Source organism: Sarcophilus harrisii, chromosome 1 (genome assembly GCF_902635505.1).
Source record: "Sarcophilus harrisii chromosome 1, mSarHar1.11, whole genome shotgun sequence".
Classification (NCBI taxonomy): Eukaryota; Metazoa; Chordata; class Mammalia; order Dasyuromorphia; family Dasyuridae; genus Sarcophilus; species Sarcophilus harrisii.
This window is the reverse complement of record NC_045426.1, coordinates 315,662,832-315,685,626: the sequence shown is the minus strand read 5'-3', so window position 1 is coordinate 315,685,626 and position 22,795 is coordinate 315,662,832. Positions and strand designations below refer to the sequence as shown.

Genomic DNA, 22,795 nt, shown 5'->3' with positions numbered 1-22,795 from the left:
ATGGTTATTCTAGGCCCATTTGCTCTGAAGTTCTTGCATCAGGACCTCTGGAGGCAGATTTGAGAGAGTGTGTCTAATGGCTGCTTTAAATGCTCTCTTAGGAGTCCCTTGGAAACATTCACCTTGGCTTGCTTGGATTTTGGGGGTTCCATTTGTGGTGGGGAGAGGATGAGCAGAGGAATATGGATCTGTGAGACATGTTCATACTTCACTGCCATCACTTCCCAAATTGCTTCTCTAAGCTCAACCCAGCATAATCACCAAGGAGGAAGAAGAATGACTATCATGAAAGGGTACTCATGGCATACCTCCCACAACCCAGTCCCAAGAGCCAGGAAAAGTGGTAGTTACTCTAATTCATCAGTGGGATCTCCCAGACAGGAAAGACAGACGTAGAAATTTTGAAAAGACCAAGGTCAGGAGAAAATATACTCTTTTGTGCTCTAGACTTTCTAAATCAATAATTGGAAATGTAATTTTGTTAGATGTATATTCAAGAAAAGTGCTGGAGCTGAGAAAAGGAAAAGCAGAGAATTCATGTAGAAAGAAATGTTGAAGGTGATGGTGTTTCCTTTCTTATTCCATACTCACTGGGTATGAGCAAGAGCAAGAACTGGATAGTTTGGGATGCTTCCCTTCTCACTTTCAAGGCCAACATGAGGTCATTTTCTTTTTTCATAATGAAGATGCCTGACGATGATAAATAAGGTACAGAGAGCTCTTTTGACAGTGTAAAGCACCAGGCACATTCTGTAGTACTGGAACAGATAAATGTAATGGGATTAGGTTGAGAGAATCTCTGAGAGACTGGGCATGGTGCCTCTCGGAGGTCTTTTTTTTTTTCTCTTTCTTTTTTTCCTGAGGCAATTGGGGTTAAGTGACTTGCCCAGGGTCACACAGCCATAAAATGTTAAGTGTCTGAGATCAGATTTGAACTCACGTCCTCCTGACTTTAGGGTTGGTGCTCCATCCTCTATGTCACCTAGCTCAGCTCTGCTCTCTACTAATGTGACTCTGGATAAATCACTTAAGTATCTGTGGGGCTTCTCTATCTATCTGTCTGCCTCTCTTTCTGAAAAGAGGTATTTGGAATAGATTGAGTTCCATGATAGCTCTAATCCTAGGATCCTGTAATCAGTGCTTTCTTTCCTCCATGGCAGAATGGCATTTTTTTTTTCAGCTTCTTGCTTGCTTTCTTGTCTCTTCTGCAAGCATCAGTCCTTTGTGAATTTCTAAGGTTTTTTATTGCTAGTAACACTTAAAACAGGTAAGTGATAAAAATAGCAAGTGTAGAAATTATAAGAACTCTTCAGTGTCTCACAACAAAATTTATCACTAGTATTCACTGGAATGTAAGTAAAGATAGGACCGATCTTAACTCCTTTTTTAGCCTTGTCACTAGCCCACCTTCCTTATTCTTGTCTTGAGAGCAAGCAAGTCTCACCTACCCCTCTAACACATTTTTTATTTTTAAAGCCAAATCCTAAACCCCTTTCCCATCAAGTAAGGAAGTTTCTGTCATAGATTCCATTTTTCTTTCCTATGTAGTCTCTCTAGAAACAAAGAAATATGTAGGTGCTTGATAGTATGTTTCTACAGATGAAGAATCATCTCCTCCGGCACATAGAAGAGGAATAGAGGACCCAGTGAAGCAGGATGCTAAAAGTCAGAACACCTGGGATCCAGTTCCAGCACCTTTCCTTATTAGTTGAATGGTTTGCTTCTTAATTTTAGAGATCCCTATTTGTAAAATGAGAATAATAATGCATCTGCAACTTGCTTGGCTGGATTGTCATTGGAAATATATTTTGAAAACTTTAAGGCATGTTATAGACTTATGTAGTTGTTGCCATTGTTGTTTAAAGAATGAACATGCTCCTGAAGTTAGAGTCCAAAAGTGGGGAAAACCCCAGGAAAGGATGGAAGATTCTTTGGGGAGTGTATTGAAGGACAGATTGGCAGAGTGAACCTATTGTGTGGGAGTGAGGGCAAGATGACTTGTCCACAAAGACAGACATGAGCTAAACTTCAGGCCAGACACCTTTGCAAAATTAGATCGTTTGTCTAAGGATACCCTTTTCTATCTAGCTGACTTCCTGACAACATCCCTGTTCTTCTGGCCTCAGGGCAGCCATTCTCCACCAAGAGGGCAATTGATGTTTTTCTTTCCACTTGACACCTTTTCCTCAGCTTCAATCTGAGGAAGCAAAACCTTATCCCTGGCTTCTTTTGCCTTCCTCCTTGGAGGAACCTCACCTCCTGGTTTCCAGTGAAACAGCCCTGGGGGGACAGCTGGCCTCCTGAGAGATTAGATGTAGGAGTTCTGAGTTACTGTGGGCTATTAGGATAAGACATCATAGTATCTCATCTGGAAGAGAACTAGGCAGAGCTGCTGGAAGAAGACCAGCATGTTAGTCCCTCCTATGGGACACCTAATCCCAGTTTCATATTGTGGAAGAACTGTGGCTCCATTTTAGTTCTCAGAGCATCTTGGGGAAGCCTTGGCAGCCTCTCTTTGACCAGAGAATTTTTGAAATGAAATATAGGTGAGATACCACAGCTGGGACTATTTCTACAGAAGATGACCTCAAGCTATATCCCATTCTTTGTTTATACTGTGTCTTTTTTTCCCCAGGTTCAGCCAATTTTTTTTAATACTGTGTCCTTACAGCTAAAGGTAGCCTTCAGGTGAAAGTCTAAATTCCAGGGGTCCTCAAACTACGGCCGAGGGCCAGATGCGGCAGCTGAGGACGATTATCCCCCTCACTCAGAGCTATGAAGTTTCTTTATTTAAAGGCCCACAAAACAAAGTTTTTGTTTTTACTATAGTCCAGCCCTCCAACAGTCTGAGGGACAGTGAACTGGCCCCCTATTTAAAAAGTTTGAGGACACCTGGCCGTGAATAAGGTTGGGCTGAGGACGTAGAAGAGCAGGGAATCCAGTCATAGGTACCCTGGTGTTTGCTGAAGGAGGCTGTCCAGACAGAGGCTATATAGACTGTTCTGCCCAGTAGTATTGGACAGCTGAGCTTCTGAAAGCCAGAGTGATGACAGGAAGAAGCTTTGATTTCTAGAAAGCTCACTTTGGAATTGCCAGAATCCTAATCACAAGGAGAGAGGAGTTTGACTCATAAAGAATTGGTCTTTTAGTGCCAAATTCTAGAAAATTCTGAGGAGGCTGTGTGCATGTATAGTAGCCAGCTGTCACCATGCCTTCATTTACCTGGCTCTGAATCAGATACCATGTTGGCCACTTATAGAGCTGGCATTTATAGAGAAGAAGTAAAAACAAAATTAGAGGACTTGCTTTAAAGGACCATAAAGTGTGACCAAAGTGAGCCACTATTTTTTAAGGCAGATAAGATGTCTGAATCAACCAATAAGTATTTATAGAGAAATTGGTCCATGTTAGCCCTGCTAGGCACTGTAGGGGATATATAAGAAATATGGGAAATAACCATCCCTTTAAGAGGCTTATAGTCTACTGGTAAGACAAGGCACATATGAAGCTACAAATAGACTAAGTCTTGGAAATTTACTTCCCAGATTTTGTTGAAGATATGGGGCACTATGAATATGGAATGTTTCACACATTATCACCTGTTATTATTGATTTATCAGTTGGTTTTACTTAATTTTCTTTATTACAAAGAAAAGCTTGTTCAATTTGGGTGGGAGGTCATACTAGTCTCAAAGCTAACTCTTCTTGTTGGTTTGGTCATTAGAACAGGGACTGGGAATGGACAAATTTGTACTCTGTGCCTGCTAGGAGCTGAGCTGTTTTGATCTATAGTATGAGGGAGATAAAAGAAGAAAAATATATGAATCTCACCTTTATGAAGCTCATAGTTTAGTTGGAGACAAAAAGCTCACATGCATGAAACAATTCCATCACTTCCCTTTACCTTCCCTTTTCTAGTTCAGAAGGGCTACTCAGAATGACTGTATTTATTTACATTAATCTTATTATTCACTGTGGTGATACCTCAAGCCCACCCCCGATCTTTATTCCTAAGATCTGCCCACCAAACAGTTGGATTCCTTCTCTTTAACTCATCTGCACCCGAGTCACTCACTGGAGACTCACTAGCCACTGGAGCTAAAGAGTGGCTGCTGCTTCTGTCACTTTCTATATTGAGTAAAGCTAGTAGAGTGAGGCTCCTGTTCTCTGATTTCCTTAGCTGAGTGGCCTGGGGAATATCTACAGAGTTGTAGAGGCATTAACCTTTAACTTTGAGACAAATTCTCCTTTGTGTCATAAACCCACCCTGGAGTATCGTTATGGTCTCAACTGAAGAAGAACAATTTTTTTCCAGGTCTAGATCCCCATTCTTATTCCTCAGGTAATCCCAGGCCCATCCATCCCTCAGGCCAGAAGCTTGATTGTGATACCTGACTGTTTCTGGCTCTCACACAGGGGCAGCAGAAAAAAGCTGCAAGCATGGTGCCGAGGACCGAACTCAAAATATCATCATGGCTATGAAGGATCGCATGAAAATACGTGAGCGGAATAAGCCAGAGATTTTTGATGTTATTCGAGATGTCTTTACTGTGAGCAAAGTTGTCCATGCCCAGCAGATGAAGACAGTGAAACAGAGTGTGCTAGATGGTACCTCCAAGTGGTCAGCCAAGATCACCATCACAGGTGAGGGCGGAGGCAGTCAGGGCGGAGAAGAAATCAGGGAGAGGGTCTTTGAGGGGAGGGAAGGGATGAAACTGGGTGGGTGTGATGCGCAAAGCTGACAAAAATAGGGAAAGAAAAGGTATGCAGGAGTGGGAGGGTAGGCAGATGAGAGGCGATTATGGAGACTGGGGACAAAGGTACAGGGAGTGATGACAAGAAAAATATCAATTTCACAGATTATGTGCTGTGTGTTTAGCCTAGTGCTAGACTAGGAGACATGGCTGGCAAAGTTATTGCTCTCAAGATCACCCCTTCCTGAGGGAAACTCCTCTGGGTGAAAAATTAAATGAAACTACCAGGATTAAATTACAGTGCAACAGAATGTGATTAATTATTAAGTAAATGGCACAGAAGTGGAGTCTGTTGAGATCAGGAAATAAGATAATGTGTGGGCTTTATTAGACAAGAAAACCCCCACAGAAGAGGAATGTGACCTGAGCTGGGTCTTGAATTGGTCTCATGTTTGATGAATGAGACTATAGTGAATGGTTGTCTTATTAGGGACATCCTCCTAAATCCTCCTAAAAAAGTAAGAAAAATACATAGAATCAGCCTCGCTTTATTGAAGGGCCATATCTTAGGAGAGGAGATAAGTAGACAAGAAGACACAGTATTGAGTGAGAATGTCTCTAGTTCCTTGCCTTGGACTACCCATTGTGACTGAACTTCTCAACAGACACTGCTCCTCATGTCAGAACTAGCCTGATGTTAGGATGGGGATCATGATTCACTTTTGTTCCATGCATGCCTTGTAGTGGTGTGTGCTCAGGGTCTGCAGGCCAAGGATAAGACTGGCTCCAGTGACCCCTATGTTACTGTGCAAGTTGGAAAAACGAAGAAACGAACAAAGACCATCTTTGGCAACCTGAATCCTGTTTGGGAGGAAAAGTTCCATTTGTAAGTGGCTGAGGGAGAAGGCTTAGATTGGCTGGTGGGACTGAGAGCTTTGGTGTTCAGGGCTCCCAAGAATGGGGAAAGCTCTGTTTTGCTATAAGGTCAAGAGGTCTTGCTGTTCCCTAGAACTTGAACAGGGTTGAGGAGAAAAAGAAAAATGCGAGGAAATTAAGTTGATCGTTTCATACTTAATTATTGCTGTGGCTGCTGCTATTATATTCTTTCTTAGTTCCTTCCCCTAGATGTATCACCTCCAGCTTCTAATAACTACTGTATCTTCACTTTAGTATAGCCAAGAAAGCTTTTATTGTGTTGCCTGTTGACAGTCATGGGGCTGCAGCAATAGTAATCCAGATAGGAATGGCCATTTGTTGGATATGCTATTAAGGGGACTCCTGTTCAGGTATTGTTTAGATTAAATGGCCTCTGATGGTCCCTTTCAAGTCTGAGAGTGATTTTGGGAGTATTTCAAAGAAAAGGAAACTGAAAACCTCTCCTTCTGAATCATATTACTTCTGGTTTGTATATAGAAGCACAGATGGAGGTTCATAACTCTTCAGTTGCTCTGCTTTTATTTCTTATTTCTAATTTATTTTTTCATCATTGCAAATTATGTTGGTAGTCAATAAGGCCTGGGTACTTGATCACTCTTGTTTGTTCCTAGAACACTTAAATACAGTCCAAAGCCACTGGCTTTCAGTGATTTTCTTGACCCTGGACAAACAACCTTTTTTTCTGGATCTCCCCAGAATCTATCTTCTACCTTCCCTTACAAGGCAATGAAAGGATTAGGCTAGTAAGTAGCTTATTGAGATCCCTGCCCAAGCCACAGAAAACATGCTTGTCCTCTGCATTCCTTGTAGTTAGGAAATATGTCCCTTAAAGTAGAATTGGATTGTTCTACTCTCTTGGAAAGATTCATTTTTCTAACAGAAGTAAAGAAAGACAGATTGACATATAAATATGATATATTCATCAGGAAAGATAGATTGTTCTCTGACTCTTCCTCTTGTGTGCTTCATCCAGAATGCTCTGTGTAATTTGGTGGTTGGGTAGCAGAATAGAGAAACTGATGACTGTATTTCAGTCCAGAGACACCTGAATGTTAGGTAATTTTCCTTTGTGACTTTCTTTCTTCTACAGTGAGTGCCATAACTCTTCAGATCGAATCAAAGTACGAGTGTGGGATGAAGATGATGACATCAAGTCAAGAGTGAAGCAGAGGCTGAAGCGGGAGTCAGATGACTTTCTTGGCCAGACCATCATTGAAGTACGAACCCTGAGTGGCGAGATGGATGTCTGGTACAACTTGGGTGAGGAGCTGGGAACAGAGGACATGGGTATTTCCTTGGGAAATTGTTTGGTAATAAACCTAAAGGACATGGACACAAAGGGAGGGATTAAACAGAAAGCTAATTGGGATCTTTCTACCATCATTGAATCAGATGTTGGTGAACTTGGCAGGGAAATCGTTCTCATCATAGACCACTTTTGCTGTGAACACGGACTCTAGTTTATCTGTCATCACCATCTAAGCTAGCTAAATTGGGCCTCATGTTTCCAGACTGTGCCTTCTCTCTTCCTGACTTGTCCTGGTCTGGAACCATTAACTTTCTAGTGACCAGAGATCTGTGTTCATCATTATTATCCTCAGTCTCCTAAGCAACTCATTGCTACGGAGCTGAGGAAAGAAGGGAAATTTGGGAATATCTCTTCACTGGCACAGAACTTCTTAAAAAGAGACTCTAGGGTTCTGAAATGATGGGTGTAAAGAACTTTCTTCTATGTGCAAGCCATCTCTGAGTGAGAGAGAATGAATTCTTGTAGGTACCTAACAACTATTCTTATCATCCATTGCCACCTCATTCTCCCTGTTACCATTCCACATTCTCTTTCCCCCTGTTGTGTTTTGGGTGCCAAGACTGAGAATCCTGAAGTCAGTAGAATGCTAGTGATCCTGTGCATCCACACTCAGCTTCATTGAATCATGATAATCATAACTTAAGTGGAGAAAGGCTTGGGCCAGCTCTGATTAGGTCTATCCTAAGTTCTAGACTCCCATGGACTCTTGACATCTAAACTAGAAATTTCCAGTCCTCCCTTCATCAACCCAGTCAGTTATACTTATTGGGGTACATGTCTTTGTAAGGATAATTGCCCCCTTTAGATTGTAACCCTGGCCCTCCTCCAAGAAGACCCTTCTACCCCTAAACTGGAGTTGGACATATCTTGCTTGGTTTGGGCATAAATTTCCTGTTTCCTTTCCCTTCTAGAAAAGAGGACAGATAAGTCTGCTGTCTCAGGGGCAATCCGGCTGCATATCAGTGTGGAAATAAAGGGGGAAGAGAAGGTAGCACCATATCATGTGCAATATACATGTCTCCATGAGGTAAGTCAGCTCTAAGCAGGAGCACCTTTCTTGTCCACCCACACCTCCCTGGGAAGAAATCCCCAAAAGTGAATAGCATGATCTCCTTGGAAGATTAGGAACCAGACAGCTAGACCTGAATGACATTCTTTGTTGTGTTGGTGGCTTATTATATAGCCTTAGACACATTAACTAACCTTATGTTAAACCTTGCCTCCTGAGCGCTCTATGGTAAAATTGGGTAAGAATGAGAAAATTTTTATGAGGTTTCTGATCCTTTAATTCTCACATCCTTGGCCATCTACGGCTTTCATACTCCCAATTGGCAACATAGTTTTCTTCTCTGTTCTCCCAAATTCATGTTTGTCAATTCACCTAACTGCATCACCTCATAATAAAAGCAGTCCAACCATGCTCAGATGTTTTCATTTCTGGTATCAAGGATGCTGTAGCTCCTGTGCCTTGGGACAACACCAGGGCTTTCATTACTTTCATCTTCATCCACATCAGTGGCCACCAGAGCGCCTGGCTTCAACAAAGCCATGTTCTCATCTATCAAAGACCTTGAACTAGTCCCAGAGCCAGATCTGCAAGAGACTGACTCCACTTACAAGGACAGCACTATTGCTTGGATAGTGTTACAATGTGCTAGGTTCTTTGCAGGGCAATTTCTCCCCCACTCCCTTCATCCCTCCTCCAAGTGCTGAACTTCTGAAGTGGTTTGGATTTTGTGTGGTTGTCTGGAATTAAGGAAAGAGGGCAGTAAACTTTTTAATGGTGTTAATGCAGTATACCACATTATGGTGTAGAGATGACACAAGGGAATCATTATTGAATCCCTTATTGAATCCATGGCAGCTGACAAAAAAACCACTGAGAGAGCATAGTGTGTGCTCAGATTTGTAATTTAGAGCTATCAGTTTAACAGCTAGATGGAGTGGAGAAAAGAGAGATTGGAGGCAGCAATATAATTTAAGATGCTATTGCAATGGTATAGGTGAAGAGATAGTAAGAATATAAACTAGAAGTTTTCTAAGTGGATAGAAAGGATGAACGTGAGATATTGTGTGGAAAGAGAGAATCAACAAGACTTTGCAAATTACAGGAAATGGAAAGAGAAGGGAAGAATCAGGGATGACTGTGGGGAAAACCTGGGTAGTTAGAAGGATGGTGCTACCTTTGATAGAATTAGGGAGGTTTGGAGTATGGATTAAGTTTTGAAGGGGAATAAGTTCTATTTGGGATAAATTGAGTTAGAGATGTGTACAGAGTATATAAATGGTGATATCTAGCAGGCAGTTGGTAATTCAGGATTAGCATTCAAAAAAGAGAAGAGAGCTATATATGATGATGAAGTCATCTGCAGAGAGAACATGATTGAACTCATGGGAGCTAGCGAAATCCCCAAGAGAAAGATTATAGAGAGAAAAGACCCTGTTTGGCCAAAACAAGAGCCTGGAGAATACCAGTATTTTGTAGGTAGGAGGAGGATAATGATCCAGCAAAGAAAACCAAGAAGAATCAGTTACACAGGTAAGAGAAGAACTAAAAGTGGTATGATGTTGAGGATGTTCAGGAAGAAAGACTGGTCAAAAGTGTCACAAGAAACAGGGAGGTCAAGAATATGGGATTCTTAACTTCTTTTTATCTCTTGCAGAATCTGTTCCATCATCTCACAGACATCCAGGGCAGTGGAGGAGTCCGAATCCCTGAGGCCAAAGGGGATGATGCATGGAAGGTTTATTTTGATGAGACAGCCCAAGAAATTGTGGATGAATTTGCCATGCGCTATGGCATTGAGTCAATATACCAGGCCATGACGTGAGGTTCAGTAGGAATTCTAGGGGAAGGGGTGCTGATCACTTAAATGCTATTGAAATCATACTGAGAAAATAGATTGGCCCTTATTGAGTGGGAGCAAATCAAAGCTGAAACCATCCAGCACTACCAGCTTCTGGTACAGTCTTCCTCTCACAGTCATATTGTCCATTTCACTTAGGGGGAAAGAAAAGGGGGTATATTTGTGGCTATTTCCAGGACCTGAATATATGGTACACTGTTCTCCTGGGAGAGGAGAGATGGAGAATGTGTTTTATTTACTGAGCCTAAGGACTAGAGGTGGCACATGTCACTGTCCCCATGATTCAAGGAGGCTAAAAATGGGTATACGTGTATGCTGCTGCTCTAGGACCCAAAGAGAAAAAGGAAGGAGGGGTGTATATGTGAAGTTCTAGGAATCTAGGAAAGGGTGTGTGTGTGTGTGTGTGTGTGTGTGTGTGTGTGTGTGTGTGCACCCTACCTTTTTGCCCCTAAATAAATGGTTAGGGAATTGATCTGTAGAAAAGGAGAAAACAACTACTGATTGAGAGGATTACTTCTTGTAATAGCGATAGAAGTCTTGTCAAGCAGCTGATTCACTTTTGCTGAGAGGAGCCAACAGGCAGACTTGGGCAATATCATGGGAAGCCATTGGCCTAAGTGAGGGAGGTAACCTTGACTTGATTGTGGGGGATTTGCTGCAGGAACCATGGTACTGATATAATTCAGAGGTCTGTTTTTCCTCAGGCACTTTGCATGTCTGTCCTCCAAGTACATGTGTCCTGGTGTACCAGCAGTGATGAGCACTCTGCTTGCCAACATTAATGCCTACTATGCCCATACCACAGCTTCCACCAATGTCTCTGCCTGTGACCGTTTTGCAGCCTCTAACTTTGGGGTGAGTATATGTACACACAAACACAGATGTAATGATGCTCATCATTCATTAAGTTTGTCTTTGCAAAGACACTTCCATTAGAAGTTAATTTATTTTCTCTTAAAGTACTATGTCTGGAATTCAGGTCACTTTCACCTTTTGAGTGGCAATGTCTGCTTCTAACTCTAAAAATCATGTAAGTTAGGGCTCATCTTAGATGTAGGTATTTGTAACCAAAAAAGAGAAGAAAAAAGAATGCTTTTTACATTTGGCTTACTTTTTTCATTAAAAAACTTTTAAAATAAGCATACGTAATAAGCAATGCAAAAAGAAACATATAAGTTAAATGTATCAGCTCATTTTCTTAAAACATCATCAATAATAGTGTCCTCATCCAAAGTCTTTAAAGAAAGGCTAGATGACCACTTGTTGAGAATGTTGTAGAGTAGACTTTTGGTCAGGTATTGATGGCTGCTGATGCAAGGGTTTTTTGATTTCTCCCAGACATGGTTTCAGAGCTGCAGCTCCATCACCAACGCATTAGTCACCAAGCAGTAGCTCTTGGTTGCATGAGTTCCCCAGTGAAACTCATTGTAGCAGTATCATAGTAACTCTTGCAGTTCTGTCTAGCTAAGTCAAGTCAACACACATTTGCTAAATATCTTCCCTGTTTGTTAGCCACTTTGCTAAGTAAGCACCGAGGATATGAGCTAAGGCAAAAACCAGGCCTTGCTTTCAAAGAATTCCCAGTATAATGATAGAGGCCACATGCAAGCAAACATGTACAGATAAGATACCTGTATCTTACAAACTGGTGATCGTCCCAGAGGGGAGGCACTGCATTAAGGGGGAAGAAGGAGAGACTCTTGCAGGAGGTTGTTTCTGGGCTGATTTTGAAGGGAATCAAGAAAAGTAAAAGGGATGAGGGAGGAAGAGTAGAATTCCAAGTTTGGAGGATAGTGAGTGAAATGCCTGGTGTTGGAAGCTAGAGTATTTGGGGTAGGGAACAGCAGAAGCCAGGATGAGAAACCTGCTGTTCTCTTAGTAGATCTCAGAGGCCCAACTGATTAGAAATTGACTTCAACGTAAGTTTTGAGTCTCCTTGGGCCAGAGTCCTGTAGGGCTAGAAAAGGACATCGAACTCCCTTCTCTTCCCTTGTATGTACCCACTGTGCTCCCAAGGGCTCAAGACTAGGGAGTCACGATTGCCACTGTCTACTCTTTCCACAGAAAGAGAGATTTGTGAAACTGCTGGACCAATTGCATAACTCATTGCGAATCGACCTCTCCACATACCGGGTAAGCTGAAAACCCCAGCCTGGCTGGTGGGGGAGCACTTAGAAAAGGGGAGAGGGAATAGGACTAATGGGCCTGAACAGTGATGGGCCATCCCTGGAGTGGCTTCTGAAGGAAGCTGCTCAGTGGTGCAAGGAGATTTTGTGCTAGATTTGGAGTCCCCAAACCCGAGTTCAAATCCTGTTCATGTACTTACTTCCGGAGGCATCGTGAGTAAGTCACTTATCCTTTCCAAGCCTTAATTTTTCTCATCCACAGAATAAAGATAACAATAATTGTTATTTGTTATGAAGATTAAAAAAGATAACTATGTAAAGCATTTTGCAAACTTTAGAAAGTCTGTAAATGTGCTGACTGTTCACCCTTCCTACAGAGCCACATCCAGCTCCATGGTCAATGCCACTGATAGCCATGAGTACAACAGTGTGTCTAAGTCAAATGGAGACTTAGTTAAGCCATGCTATAGTTCTGCTGCCCCAAGGTTCTTATCCTGACTCTGACATTGCTTTCTCTATACTTTGGTTAACTGTTAGATCAGATCATCCCTAAGCCTTGGCTGTCAGATTTTGAGACCTTAATTTAAAGTACTCCACCCTTTCCTTCCCTTTTCCCTCTCTATATCCATTTCTAAGTAAAGCCTAAGCCAGAAAGTCCATTTGTTTTTTAAATCATCGTGGTTTTTTTTCCAGTTGGCATTTGGCTTTTTTCTTCTTCTCATCCACTGAAAAATAAGATGAAAATAAATACAGAATCCCTATATTTAGAGAAATAGCTTTAGAGACGGAAGGGGAAACTTGGCTCAGGCCAGAGCCTTGCATGCATGATGTTTGTCCCCACAGTGAATTAGGGCTAAAGTAGGAAGAAGAATTATGAACCCTGAAAATTTCCCCAGGTCCTCTTGATCTGAACAATATAAACTTCACTATTTGCCTTAAAATGTAGTGAATTCCCACCCACATTTAAATGTAAGTGCAAAAACTCCCTATAAAATCAAAGAGAATTGAGGTTTGAATGATCTGCCCATCCATTCCCTTTCCATTTACATGGATAATTGGTATTAATAGTATATAGTATATTGTGCCATGTAGATTGGCCTTTTGTAGTTAAAAACATTTTTTTCCAAAAATGGAAATTAATTTGCTTATGAGAGCAAACTTCAATGAAATGTCTTCTAACCTCATTATCAGCAACTAGGATCAGCTTCCTGTTAAACTCCTCCTGTTAAAATTTTTTCTGATGTTAAAAGTGTGTGTGTGTGTGTGTGTATAAATAAAATACACTTATATTGCTCTAAATGTTTATGTCATAGCCCTTTTCCCTGAGCAAAGTGTTGGATTCAGGAACCCCTTAAGTAGGGAGGGAACAGGTAGAGAGAAGCATATAAGAGATGGGATCTAGAGAAGGTTCAGTCAGCTAAGCTAACAGGAGTTATTGGGTTGATGCTTCTTATTTGCAATTTTTTTTTCATTTTTGTCTACATTTGGTTTGTAGAACAATTTCCCTGCTGGGAGTCCTGAAAGGCTGCAGGATCTGAAATCCACTGTGGATCTTCTCACCAGCATTACCTTCTTTAGAATGAAGGTGAGTGTTTAACGATAGGTTGGGAAATTGGTCAAGGAAGGGAAGGACTCTGGGTCAGGTTTGAACCTCTAAGTCTCTGTCCTGAACTGAATGGTATGCCTGATATTTGGAGAGCCCCAGATTCAGGAAAAGTAATTTTCCCTCTCACACTTGTGTTGTGTGACAACACTGCACTCTGTGGGCTAAAGGAGATGAGAGCTTTTGTTGAATAATCCTTCACAGACTGGTCTGACAGCTCCATCCAAAGGCATAATCTAGCATGTGAGGGAAAAGGGTGACCAGGCAGAAAGAAAGCTCTTTCTAAGGCTGACCCAGGAAGGAAAGAAAGGAGCACTCCCAGTTTAACTGGGTTGGGTATGATTTAGAACCTACCTCTAGGCTCATATTCTTTTGTATTCATTTTAGGTACAAGAACTGCAGAGTCCACCGCGTGCCAGCCAGGTAGTGAAGGACTGTGTGAAGGCCTGTTTGAATTCCACTTATGAATACATCTTCAACAACTGTCACGAGCTGTACAACCACCAGTACCAGACTGAAGTGAGATGTCTTATGCACTGCCTTCTTCTCTTTCCCCTTTAATTCCTATTCCTTATTGGCGATTGATCTGTCTTTTTCTTGGTGCTGTGGCCATTTGTAATGACAGGCTGAGCATTTGGGCTAATGATTTTTGCAATTTCAGTCTCTCCAGTCTCTTCCAAACTCCCAGATAGATACTATGTAAAATCTATGGTTTATTTATAGTTAGGTTGAGACTACCTTGAACAGTTACTGCCATTTGAGCTAATACAGTTTCTTCTTTTCTTCTTTTCCTTTTTTTTCCCTTGAGGCAATTGGGGTTAAGTGACTTGCCCAGAGTCACATAGCTAGGAAGTGCTAAGTGTCTTAGACCAAATTTGAACTCCAGATTCTCCTCCCCTGCGCCACCTAGCTGCCACTGAGCTAATACATTTTCTTTCTTTTTTTTAATTATGGCTTTTTATTTACAAGATACATGCATGGGTAATTTTTCAGCATTGACCCTTGCAAAATCTTCTGTTCCAACTTTTCCCCTCCTTCCCCCCACCCTTTCCCTCAGATGGCAGGTAGACCAATACATGTTAAATATATTAAAGTATATGTTAAACACAATATATGTATACATAGTTATACTGTTATTTTGCTGCACAAGAAAAATCGGACTTAGAAATAAGGTAAAAATAACCTGAGAAGGAAAACAAAATGCAAGCGGACAAAAACAGAGGGAGTGGAAATGCTATGTTGTGGTTCACACTCATGTCCCAGTGTTCTTTCACTGGGTGTAGCTGGTTCTCTTCATTATTGAACAAAGGGAACTGATTTGGTTCATCTGATTATTGAAGAGAGCCAGGTCCATCAGAATTGATCATCATATAGTATTGTCGTTGGAGTACATAATGATCTCCTGGTCCTGCTCATTTCACTCAGCATCAGTTCGTGTAAGTCTCTCCAGGCCTTTCTGAAATCATCCTGTTGGTCATTTCTTATAGAACAATAATATTCCATAACATTCATATACCACAATTTATTCAGCCATTCTCCAATTGATGGGCATCCCCTTCCGTTTCCAGTTTCTGGCCACTACAAACAGGGCCACCACAAACATTTTGGCACATACAGTCCCTTTCCCTTCTTTAAAATTTCTTTGAGATATAAGCCCAGTAGTAACAATGCTGGATCAAAGGGTATGCAGAGTTTGATAACTTTTTGAGCATAGTTCCAAACTACTCTCCAGAATGGTTGGATGTATTCCCAATTCCACCAACAATGTCCCTGTTTTCCCACATCCCCTCCAACATTCATCATTATCTTTTCCTATCATCCTAGCAAATCTGAGAGGTATGTAGTGGTATCTCAGAGGTATTGATCTCTGATCAATAATGATTTGGAGCATCTTTTCATATGGCTAGAAATAGTTTCCATTGCTTCATCCAAAAGTTGTCTGTTCATGTCCTTTGACCATTGATCAATTGGAGAATGGCTTGATTTCTTATAAATTAGAGTCAATTTTCTATATATTTTGGAAATGAGGCCTTTATCAGAACCTTTGATTATAAAAATGTTTTCCCAGTTTATTGCTTCCCTTCTAATCTTGTCCGCATTAGTTTTGTTTGTACAAAACCTTTTTAATTTGATATAATCAAAATTTTTCTTTTTTGTGATCAATAATGATCTCTAGTTCTTCTTTGGTCACAAATTCCTTCCTCCTCCACAGGTCTGAGAGGTAAACTATCCTATATTTTTCCAATTTATTTATAATCTCATTCTTTATGCCTAGGTCATGAACCCATTTTGACCTTATCTTGATGTATGGTGTTAAGTGTGGGTCAGTGCCTAATTTCTGCCATACTAGTTAATACATTTTCAAAAGAAATTTGTGGTTTGGAAATCTTATAGGAATTCACCCAGATTCTCTGTTCTTTCTTTTCATTCCTGAGATGAATATGGTCTTTGAATTGTGATCATTAAGGAATCTAATGTTATTGATCTCTTTGATGTTATTGAAGAATCTTTCACTGACTCTAGCCTTTAGCAGAGATTTCTTTGAAGACTTGATTAATTTTTTGTTTATACCTGAGTCAACATGCTTTGTGGGCTCCCCCCTCTCTTTCCTTGGGCATTTTCTTTTGGAGAGATATTTTTGCTTCTGGTCAGACTCTTTACCTGTCAGCCAGGAAGGTATTTATTTGAGAGTCTAATTTCTGAGCTCTTGGCCTATACTGAACCTCCCAGAGTATCACTTATAAAATATTTGGCCTTTTATACTTGAGTAGTAATGCCTTTTTTCTTTTCCTACTTAATTTTCATAATTAATGTTTCCTAAAATAGAGTTAAGTCCATGGTAGGTTTCTCGACTGTCCCTCTTCTGCTAGATGAATGACTATAATTGGAAAAGGATCGTTTGGACTTAAGTATGGTTCCTGTGAAGATTCTTCTCGTATAGGGCTAGGTGCAGCACTCCAGGGCCAAAACTTGTACTTTGCTTCTCTTATTGGGATAAAAAAATGTTTCCAGAAAATATCTCCACTGTTTCTAGAAAATAGTCAATTCTCCCCACCCTGAACATTTTCTGCATTTCTTGGTGACCTTGACTTCATTCCTTTTCTTTCCCTCATGTTACTTGGAAAGAGTGTGAGCTCTGTGGGTAATCCTCTGTTGCTTAACTACCTATATGAACTTGAGCAAATCATTTAAATTTGTTGGGTCTTCATTTCCTCATATATCAAATGACAGGGTTGGACTAGATCACTCCTTAAGTCCCTTCCAATCCTAGATCTTTCACCCTATTATGTTTCTTTCCCTCAAAACTGGAGATGCCAAATGGACCCTATTGTTGTCCAACTGTATTGTTCAGCATTCTATAGTTCCCTGTAATGGATTTGTAGATATTATTTTTGTCATCACTGACTTATTACCACATACTTCTTTCACCAATCTAATGTGATTGGTGACTTGACCTCATTTTCTTTAAATCTGCCATTGAGATGGCCAGGTATAACCTTTCCCACAGACTTCTTGAATCCAAGGGTCCTCTAATTGTCTTATGGGCACCAAAATTTCTCTCCAACTATACACAAAAAGTCATGAGACAAACTGGACCATAGTGTAGTTGTGATTCAGAGATTGGCGGATAGGAGAGAGCAGGAAGAGATCAGTCACTACTTATAGTGGATTGGAGCACAAAATCCAGTATCACTTTAAGGGCATTTATCTCTCCTTTGTTCTGGGTCTTATATGGTTCTGGGGCTGGACTTAGTCCCTTACACACTTCATTTATCTGTAGGAATGGTGAGGTTTCTACACTATAAATTCTAGGAGCCCCTAAATCAGTCTAAATAATCACAACTTACTCTCTGAATTTCTAGTTTTCCTTTGTGCACAGGGTGTCAGTACTTTTGTACAGGGTTTAAATGGAGGAGAGTGGGTCAGTGCTGCAGTCAGAAGGAAGCTCCTGAGGATGCAGCTGTTGTGGACCAATAGGAGTGGAGAATTCCTTATCCTTGGGGAGGAGGCTGGCCTAAAAGAGGGAGGGATATGGATTATGGGGATAGAATCTCCAGGAGAAAACAAGATCCTTTCCCTGAGAAGGAGGAGAGGATCTAGGAGATGTGTATGTTGTGTATGTTTTAATATTGCTATGATTTTTGGAACAAGAAACAGGAACTGCCTCCAGAGGATCAAGGCCCCAGTATCCGGAATCTGGATTTCTGGCCCAAGCTCATTACTCTCATTGTGTCCATCATCGAAGAAGATAAAAATGCCTATACATCTGTCCTGAACCAGTGAGCAAGCACTCCTCTTCCCAGACCCCACCTGCTCTCAACCCCACTCTGTCTATCTAATGGCCTCTTTCTTTTCTGTCCCTGTATGTTTGCAGTGCCGCCTCCTCTTCCCGTCCATGTGTCTGTCCGTCTATTCCTTGTGTCTCTCTGGTTAACTGCCTTGACTAGGGCTTGAGGTGGGTGCACAGCTGTCCAGGGTGTTCCTTCCCCTTTGGCTGAGCTAGCTCCCCTGGGTGAGAGGCCTTTTGGATTAGATATATTCTGGATGTGCTCCATGGAGGCTTAGGGACTCTGTGTTCAGTAGTGTGGCATGCTCCATCCTCTCTCTCCTTAGGACCTCACTTCCTGTCTTTCTCTTGGGGTATCAGACCCCTTCTTGTGGCCCTCCCTCTCCTTTTCCTTTGGTCTCCTTTCCCATAAGTCTAGGCTTCTCTTCTCTCCCCAGATTACTTCTCTTCAAATTGGGCCTCGCCTCTTCCCTCCTTTGGTTCTTTCCTTTCCCTCCTCCTGCCTTCCTCTGTTTCTACCTCCAGTTTCCCCCACTGGAGTTATGCATTCCCTGTCCTGGACCTTTCTAGTTCAAAAGTCCCTTGGGCCAGGCCCTCAGTGACAGAGCTAAGAAGGCCTTGTTTTGTGCCCTAACTCTGAAACCCCTTCCATTCTCCAGGTTCCCCCAGGAGCTGAATGTGGGCAAGGTCAGTGCAGAGGTGATGTGGCACCTATTTGCCCAGGACATGAAGTATGCCTTGGAAGGTAAATAGTTAAAGTCATCTTCTTCCTTCAACCCTCCACCTGGCATGGCAGAATCCTAAACTAGGACGGTTCTCCTTCAGAGGACCTCTTCTCTCATTCCCAGGAGCAGGGCTCTCACTTCACTTTTCTAGTTATTCTCACCTATGTCCACCTATCCCTTTGTTGTCGAACATTTGTGTATCTTTGTATCCCTAGTCTGATTTAGTGGGAGGAGACAGCTTGGTCAGAGGAAAATATCTTTCTGCCAAGTTCTCAGGGTAGAGTAAGAATGACGTAGAATTTGGACAACATTGAGGGCTGAAGGAAGAATGGGTTTGGGTGTTAATCTTAGGAGGGGGCAATATTGTTGTAAGCAGGGAAGTAGCATCATCTCCATATCATATCGTGGCCTTAGTGAATAGGAATGTAGCTATAGCACTATAAAGGACCTCAAAGGTTATTTAATTCAAACCCTCTAATTGGACAAGTGAAAAATCTTGAGCCTAAAGGGATGAAATGCCCAAAGTCACACATCCAATAAATAGTCGAACTTCTTGAACTACAAATCCAGTACTTTCCATGGTGCTACATGGCTTACACAATCCCTGCCTTCAAAGAGCCGGCAATCACTTTCAAATATGGAAAGTTAAATTCAATCTAAGAAGTTAAATATAATTCAATACAAACATTGAGGAAATGTCACAAGACAGTGCAAATGAATTGTATGAACAATGAGTGCTTTTAGTCTAGATAAATAAGAGAAAAAATACTTGAGGCTGCTATGAGCAGATAAGACTAAGACTTCATAGAAAAGGTGGGACTTGACCTCATTCCTGAAGGATAGATAGATTATAGATAAATAGAGTGGAAAGGGAAGAATATTACAGGAGATGCAAGAATTGTGTGGGCAAAGGTTTGGAGGCAGAAACCCCCACCTTTAGGCCAAGAGGCCCCTAAAACCATTTTGATGGAGGCTTCACTGGCAGTACCATTAGTGACAAGGTGCTGACTGTCCCTTTGTTGAGCATCTTTATTACTCCATCTCTTAGGATTCACTCAAAACACGTACATGATCCAGCTATAAAGTAGTGAGGCTGATTATGCAAGTCACATACTTATGTATATATAGGGATATAAAGCCAAACATAAATAATCTTTCCCTTCAACAAGTTTCTCTGGGGAATATATGATTTTGGTTTTAGATTACATAGACAAACAAAACACAGGTGAAGCAGAGAATGGGAGACTACATTTGCTTAAAATCCAACATGAATGGTGGTGCTGAGAGAGACTCACAGGCAGTGATGGGAGCATTGGAATTGGAATCACTGGACCTGGGATATACTACTTTACCAGCTGCATGACTTTTGGCAAGGCTCTTCAAGGGGGATTGAATTAGATGGATCCTGAGGTTTCTTCCAGTTCTAAATTTGTGATTTTATGAACTTAGGTTTGCACAGCATGTTTTTACTTATCAATACTATTGAAATCTAAAGAAAGAGGAGATCAGTGTGGGTACAGGAAGTTTTTTTGGAGACAGAGTTTTTGAGTTTTGTAAGATTGGAATAGATACTAGAGAAATGAGAGGGCATTTGGGGGCAGGAAATAATAGGGACAAAGACTTGAGGGCAGAGACAGCACACACAGCAAGATCGAAAGAACCCTTAGAAAGGAGCTTGGGGTTTGAATATGAACTGTACTACTTACCCAGCAACCATAAGCTTAATGAGTAATTGGATGTAGAAGCTAAGAAGAAAAGGAGGCATCCAAGAGAATGAACATTTGAGTCGGGACTGGAAGAGTAATGGAGCTCCTGATAGCCAAAAAGGGAAGTTGGAAACGAAAATGAATCATTTCAATTGATCCCATTTGTTTAATCAGGAAGAAATGAACAGCAACCAACTGAACCTGAGCTTTAAACTCCATCCCAAGATCAGGGACAGAGATGTGGTCTAGCCTAGGCATGAGGGGTTGGGGACTCCTTGAATAGGGAGAGAGGATCATAGCATCCTAATCAGCATTGTAAGAATATTTTATATTTACCTACCATTTTTGGAAAAAAAAAAAACCCTACAGTACTCTGGCTCAGACAAACAAATGAGTTCCCCATGTTCAGAGATTAAAGGCAAACTCAAGGCTTCTGACACTCTGTTCTGATGTGTTTTCTACCATACCAAGCTGCCTTGCCTGAAATGTTAAAGGAAGAAGAGACCTTAGGGACATTATCTCATCAACTACTTCATTTAAAGTATGGGAAAACAGACTCAGAGGTGAAATTACTTGCCCAAAGCCACATAGCTAATTATAGTGTAGAAAGAGATCAGAAGGGTATGGGAAGAAAAATGGGAATAAGTTCTTAACTACTGTAGACCTGAGTAATCCCCAAATCTTAGAAACAGTAGCACGATTCTTCTGGGACCTGTCAGAACATTTGCAGAGCCATAAACAAGGTTTAGTACTTACCTCTCATTAACCTTTTCAAAGCTGCTCAGCAATAGAAGCCACTAGATATGAGAGGTACAGGATTAAGCCAAGAACTTTTTAAAGGCAGGAAATGTGCAAATAAATGCATAACTGTAAGACTTTGATACCTAGGAGAAGGCAAAGTTAGGGAATTTAGGAGCTCTGTACAGTGGGGAAGGCCTGCTCCCTACCCTCAACATGGTTCTAGATGGGATACAGAGATTGGTTCCTCAAACAGACTCTGGCACCCCACTGTTTCAGGACCCTAGGGTCTGTGTTCTTTTAGCCTAAGAAGCAATTCCCACAAGGAAGAGGTCCTTCCAAAGGTCATCTAGTCCTTACATCTCTTGGATAAAGGCAAAAGAGAAGGGGTTGGGGAGCAGGGCGCATCTTAGGTGGATGTGGCAGGACCCTGAAAAGGCTGCTCTGTTGTCTGCCATTTGCATTATTCACTGTTGTCTCTGCTCTGCCAAAAGGACCTACTACTGTCTTTCGCATCCGCAAAGTCCTCTTTCTGGGTGGTAAGAGCTTTTGGTTGCTGCCTCTTTGCCTTTAGACTTGCAGCCTTTCATTTTATCTCCTTCCCTTTCCTTCCTACCACTGCCTAGTGACAGTTTCCACTATGGCTCTAGGAGCTTAGTAGCACTGCCTGGCACTGTACTAGAATAAAGCCCTCCCGCCAGAGGCCACCTCAACTGCTGCTCTTGGGCTATGAAGGTGGGCCTTGGGCTAGAGCTAGGGTCAGGGCTTACCTCAGTCCAGTGTTGCCTTCGCTTCCTCACGGCCACCAAAGTTCCCCTTATCCCGTTTCCAGTGCCCCACTACCCTTTCCCCACTATCCCAACCAGCCGTGTGCCCAGTGAGGAGAGCCAGAGTGGGGAGTGGCTGCTGGGACTCTCCTTCTGGACACATGGGCATGTTTTCCAAAAGGGGAGGAGGGCACTATAAATGGCCGGAAGCAGGGTTCCCGGGGGGTTTCATCTCAGTGAGAACTTGTTTCTCAGCAATAAATCTGAGTGATCTGGAGCCCCAAGTGCCTGAAGTTTTAGGGCCTTGGAACTGAAGTTCTTCAGGCCTTTCTGTCTTGTGCCTCTTGTGCCTACAAGAGTCTGTTCCAAGCTTGCTATTGCTTTACTAGGCTGAGCTGGTGTTAAAAGATAAGGGGTGTAGAGGGTGTGTGTGTGTGTGTGTGTGTGTGTGTGTGTGTGTAAGAGGGGAAATGGGGGAAGGGAAGAAAGAGAGAAATGGTATATAGTGCCTGAATAGAATACAAATTTCTTTTTTTTTTAATAATAGCTTTTTATTTTCCAAATACATGCAAAGATAGTTTTCAACATTCACCTTTGCAAAACCTTGTGTTCCAAATTTTTCTCCCTCTCTTCCCTAAATACATATTTCCTAGCAATACTGAAGGCTGTAGAATAGATATTTTGAGGATTTTCTTAAAAGAAAACAGGATGAGATATGCTGATATTCTAAAATAGGCCAGTGTCTCAAAGCGAGACTGAGAGACCTTCAGAAATAAAGAGGGGTCTAAAAAAATGAACAAAAGGTAGTGTTTATGATAATACAGAGGAAAGGCTGCCTGGAATGAAAAACCATCCTTCTTTTCCTACTTTGATCAGGATGCAGATTCACAGAATACAATGTAAGCTATAATTTTGTAGAAAATGAGATATAAATAAGGCTGAATAATTAATATTGAGTTGTGAGAGTAATTTGGCTGACTTTCACTTTATTCACTGATACTTCTCTTCCATTCTCAGATTTTCTTTTTACACTTTA

General features: G+C 41.5%; 1 protein-coding gene across 11 annotated transcripts in view; it reads left to right on the top strand.

The window, feature by feature from the left end:
- LOC100918963 (protein unc-13 homolog B) overlaps positions 1–22,795 on the top strand; it is a 327,802-nt gene that overhangs the window by 290,997 nt on the left and 14,010 nt on the right. For all 11 annotated transcript variants that reach the window (XM_031945387.1, XM_031945396.1, XM_012543050.3 and 8 more), the window contains 11 exons: positions 4,417–4,644; positions 5,439–5,580; positions 6,721–6,890; positions 7,851–7,966; positions 9,603–9,766; positions 10,511–10,661; positions 11,871–11,939; positions 13,428–13,517; positions 13,923–14,054; positions 17,688–17,815; positions 18,483–18,568. In XM_031945387.1, coding sequence (XP_031801247.1) covers positions 4,417–4,644; positions 5,439–5,580; positions 6,721–6,890; positions 7,851–7,966; positions 9,603–9,766; positions 10,511–10,661; positions 11,871–11,939; positions 13,428–13,517; positions 13,923–14,054; positions 17,688–17,815; positions 18,483–18,568 — 1,476 coding nt within the window. The remainder of the gene's footprint in view (positions 1–4,416; positions 4,645–5,438; positions 5,581–6,720; positions 6,891–7,850; positions 7,967–9,602; positions 9,767–10,510; positions 10,662–11,870; positions 11,940–13,427; positions 13,518–13,922; positions 14,055–17,687; positions 17,816–18,482; positions 18,569–22,795) is intronic.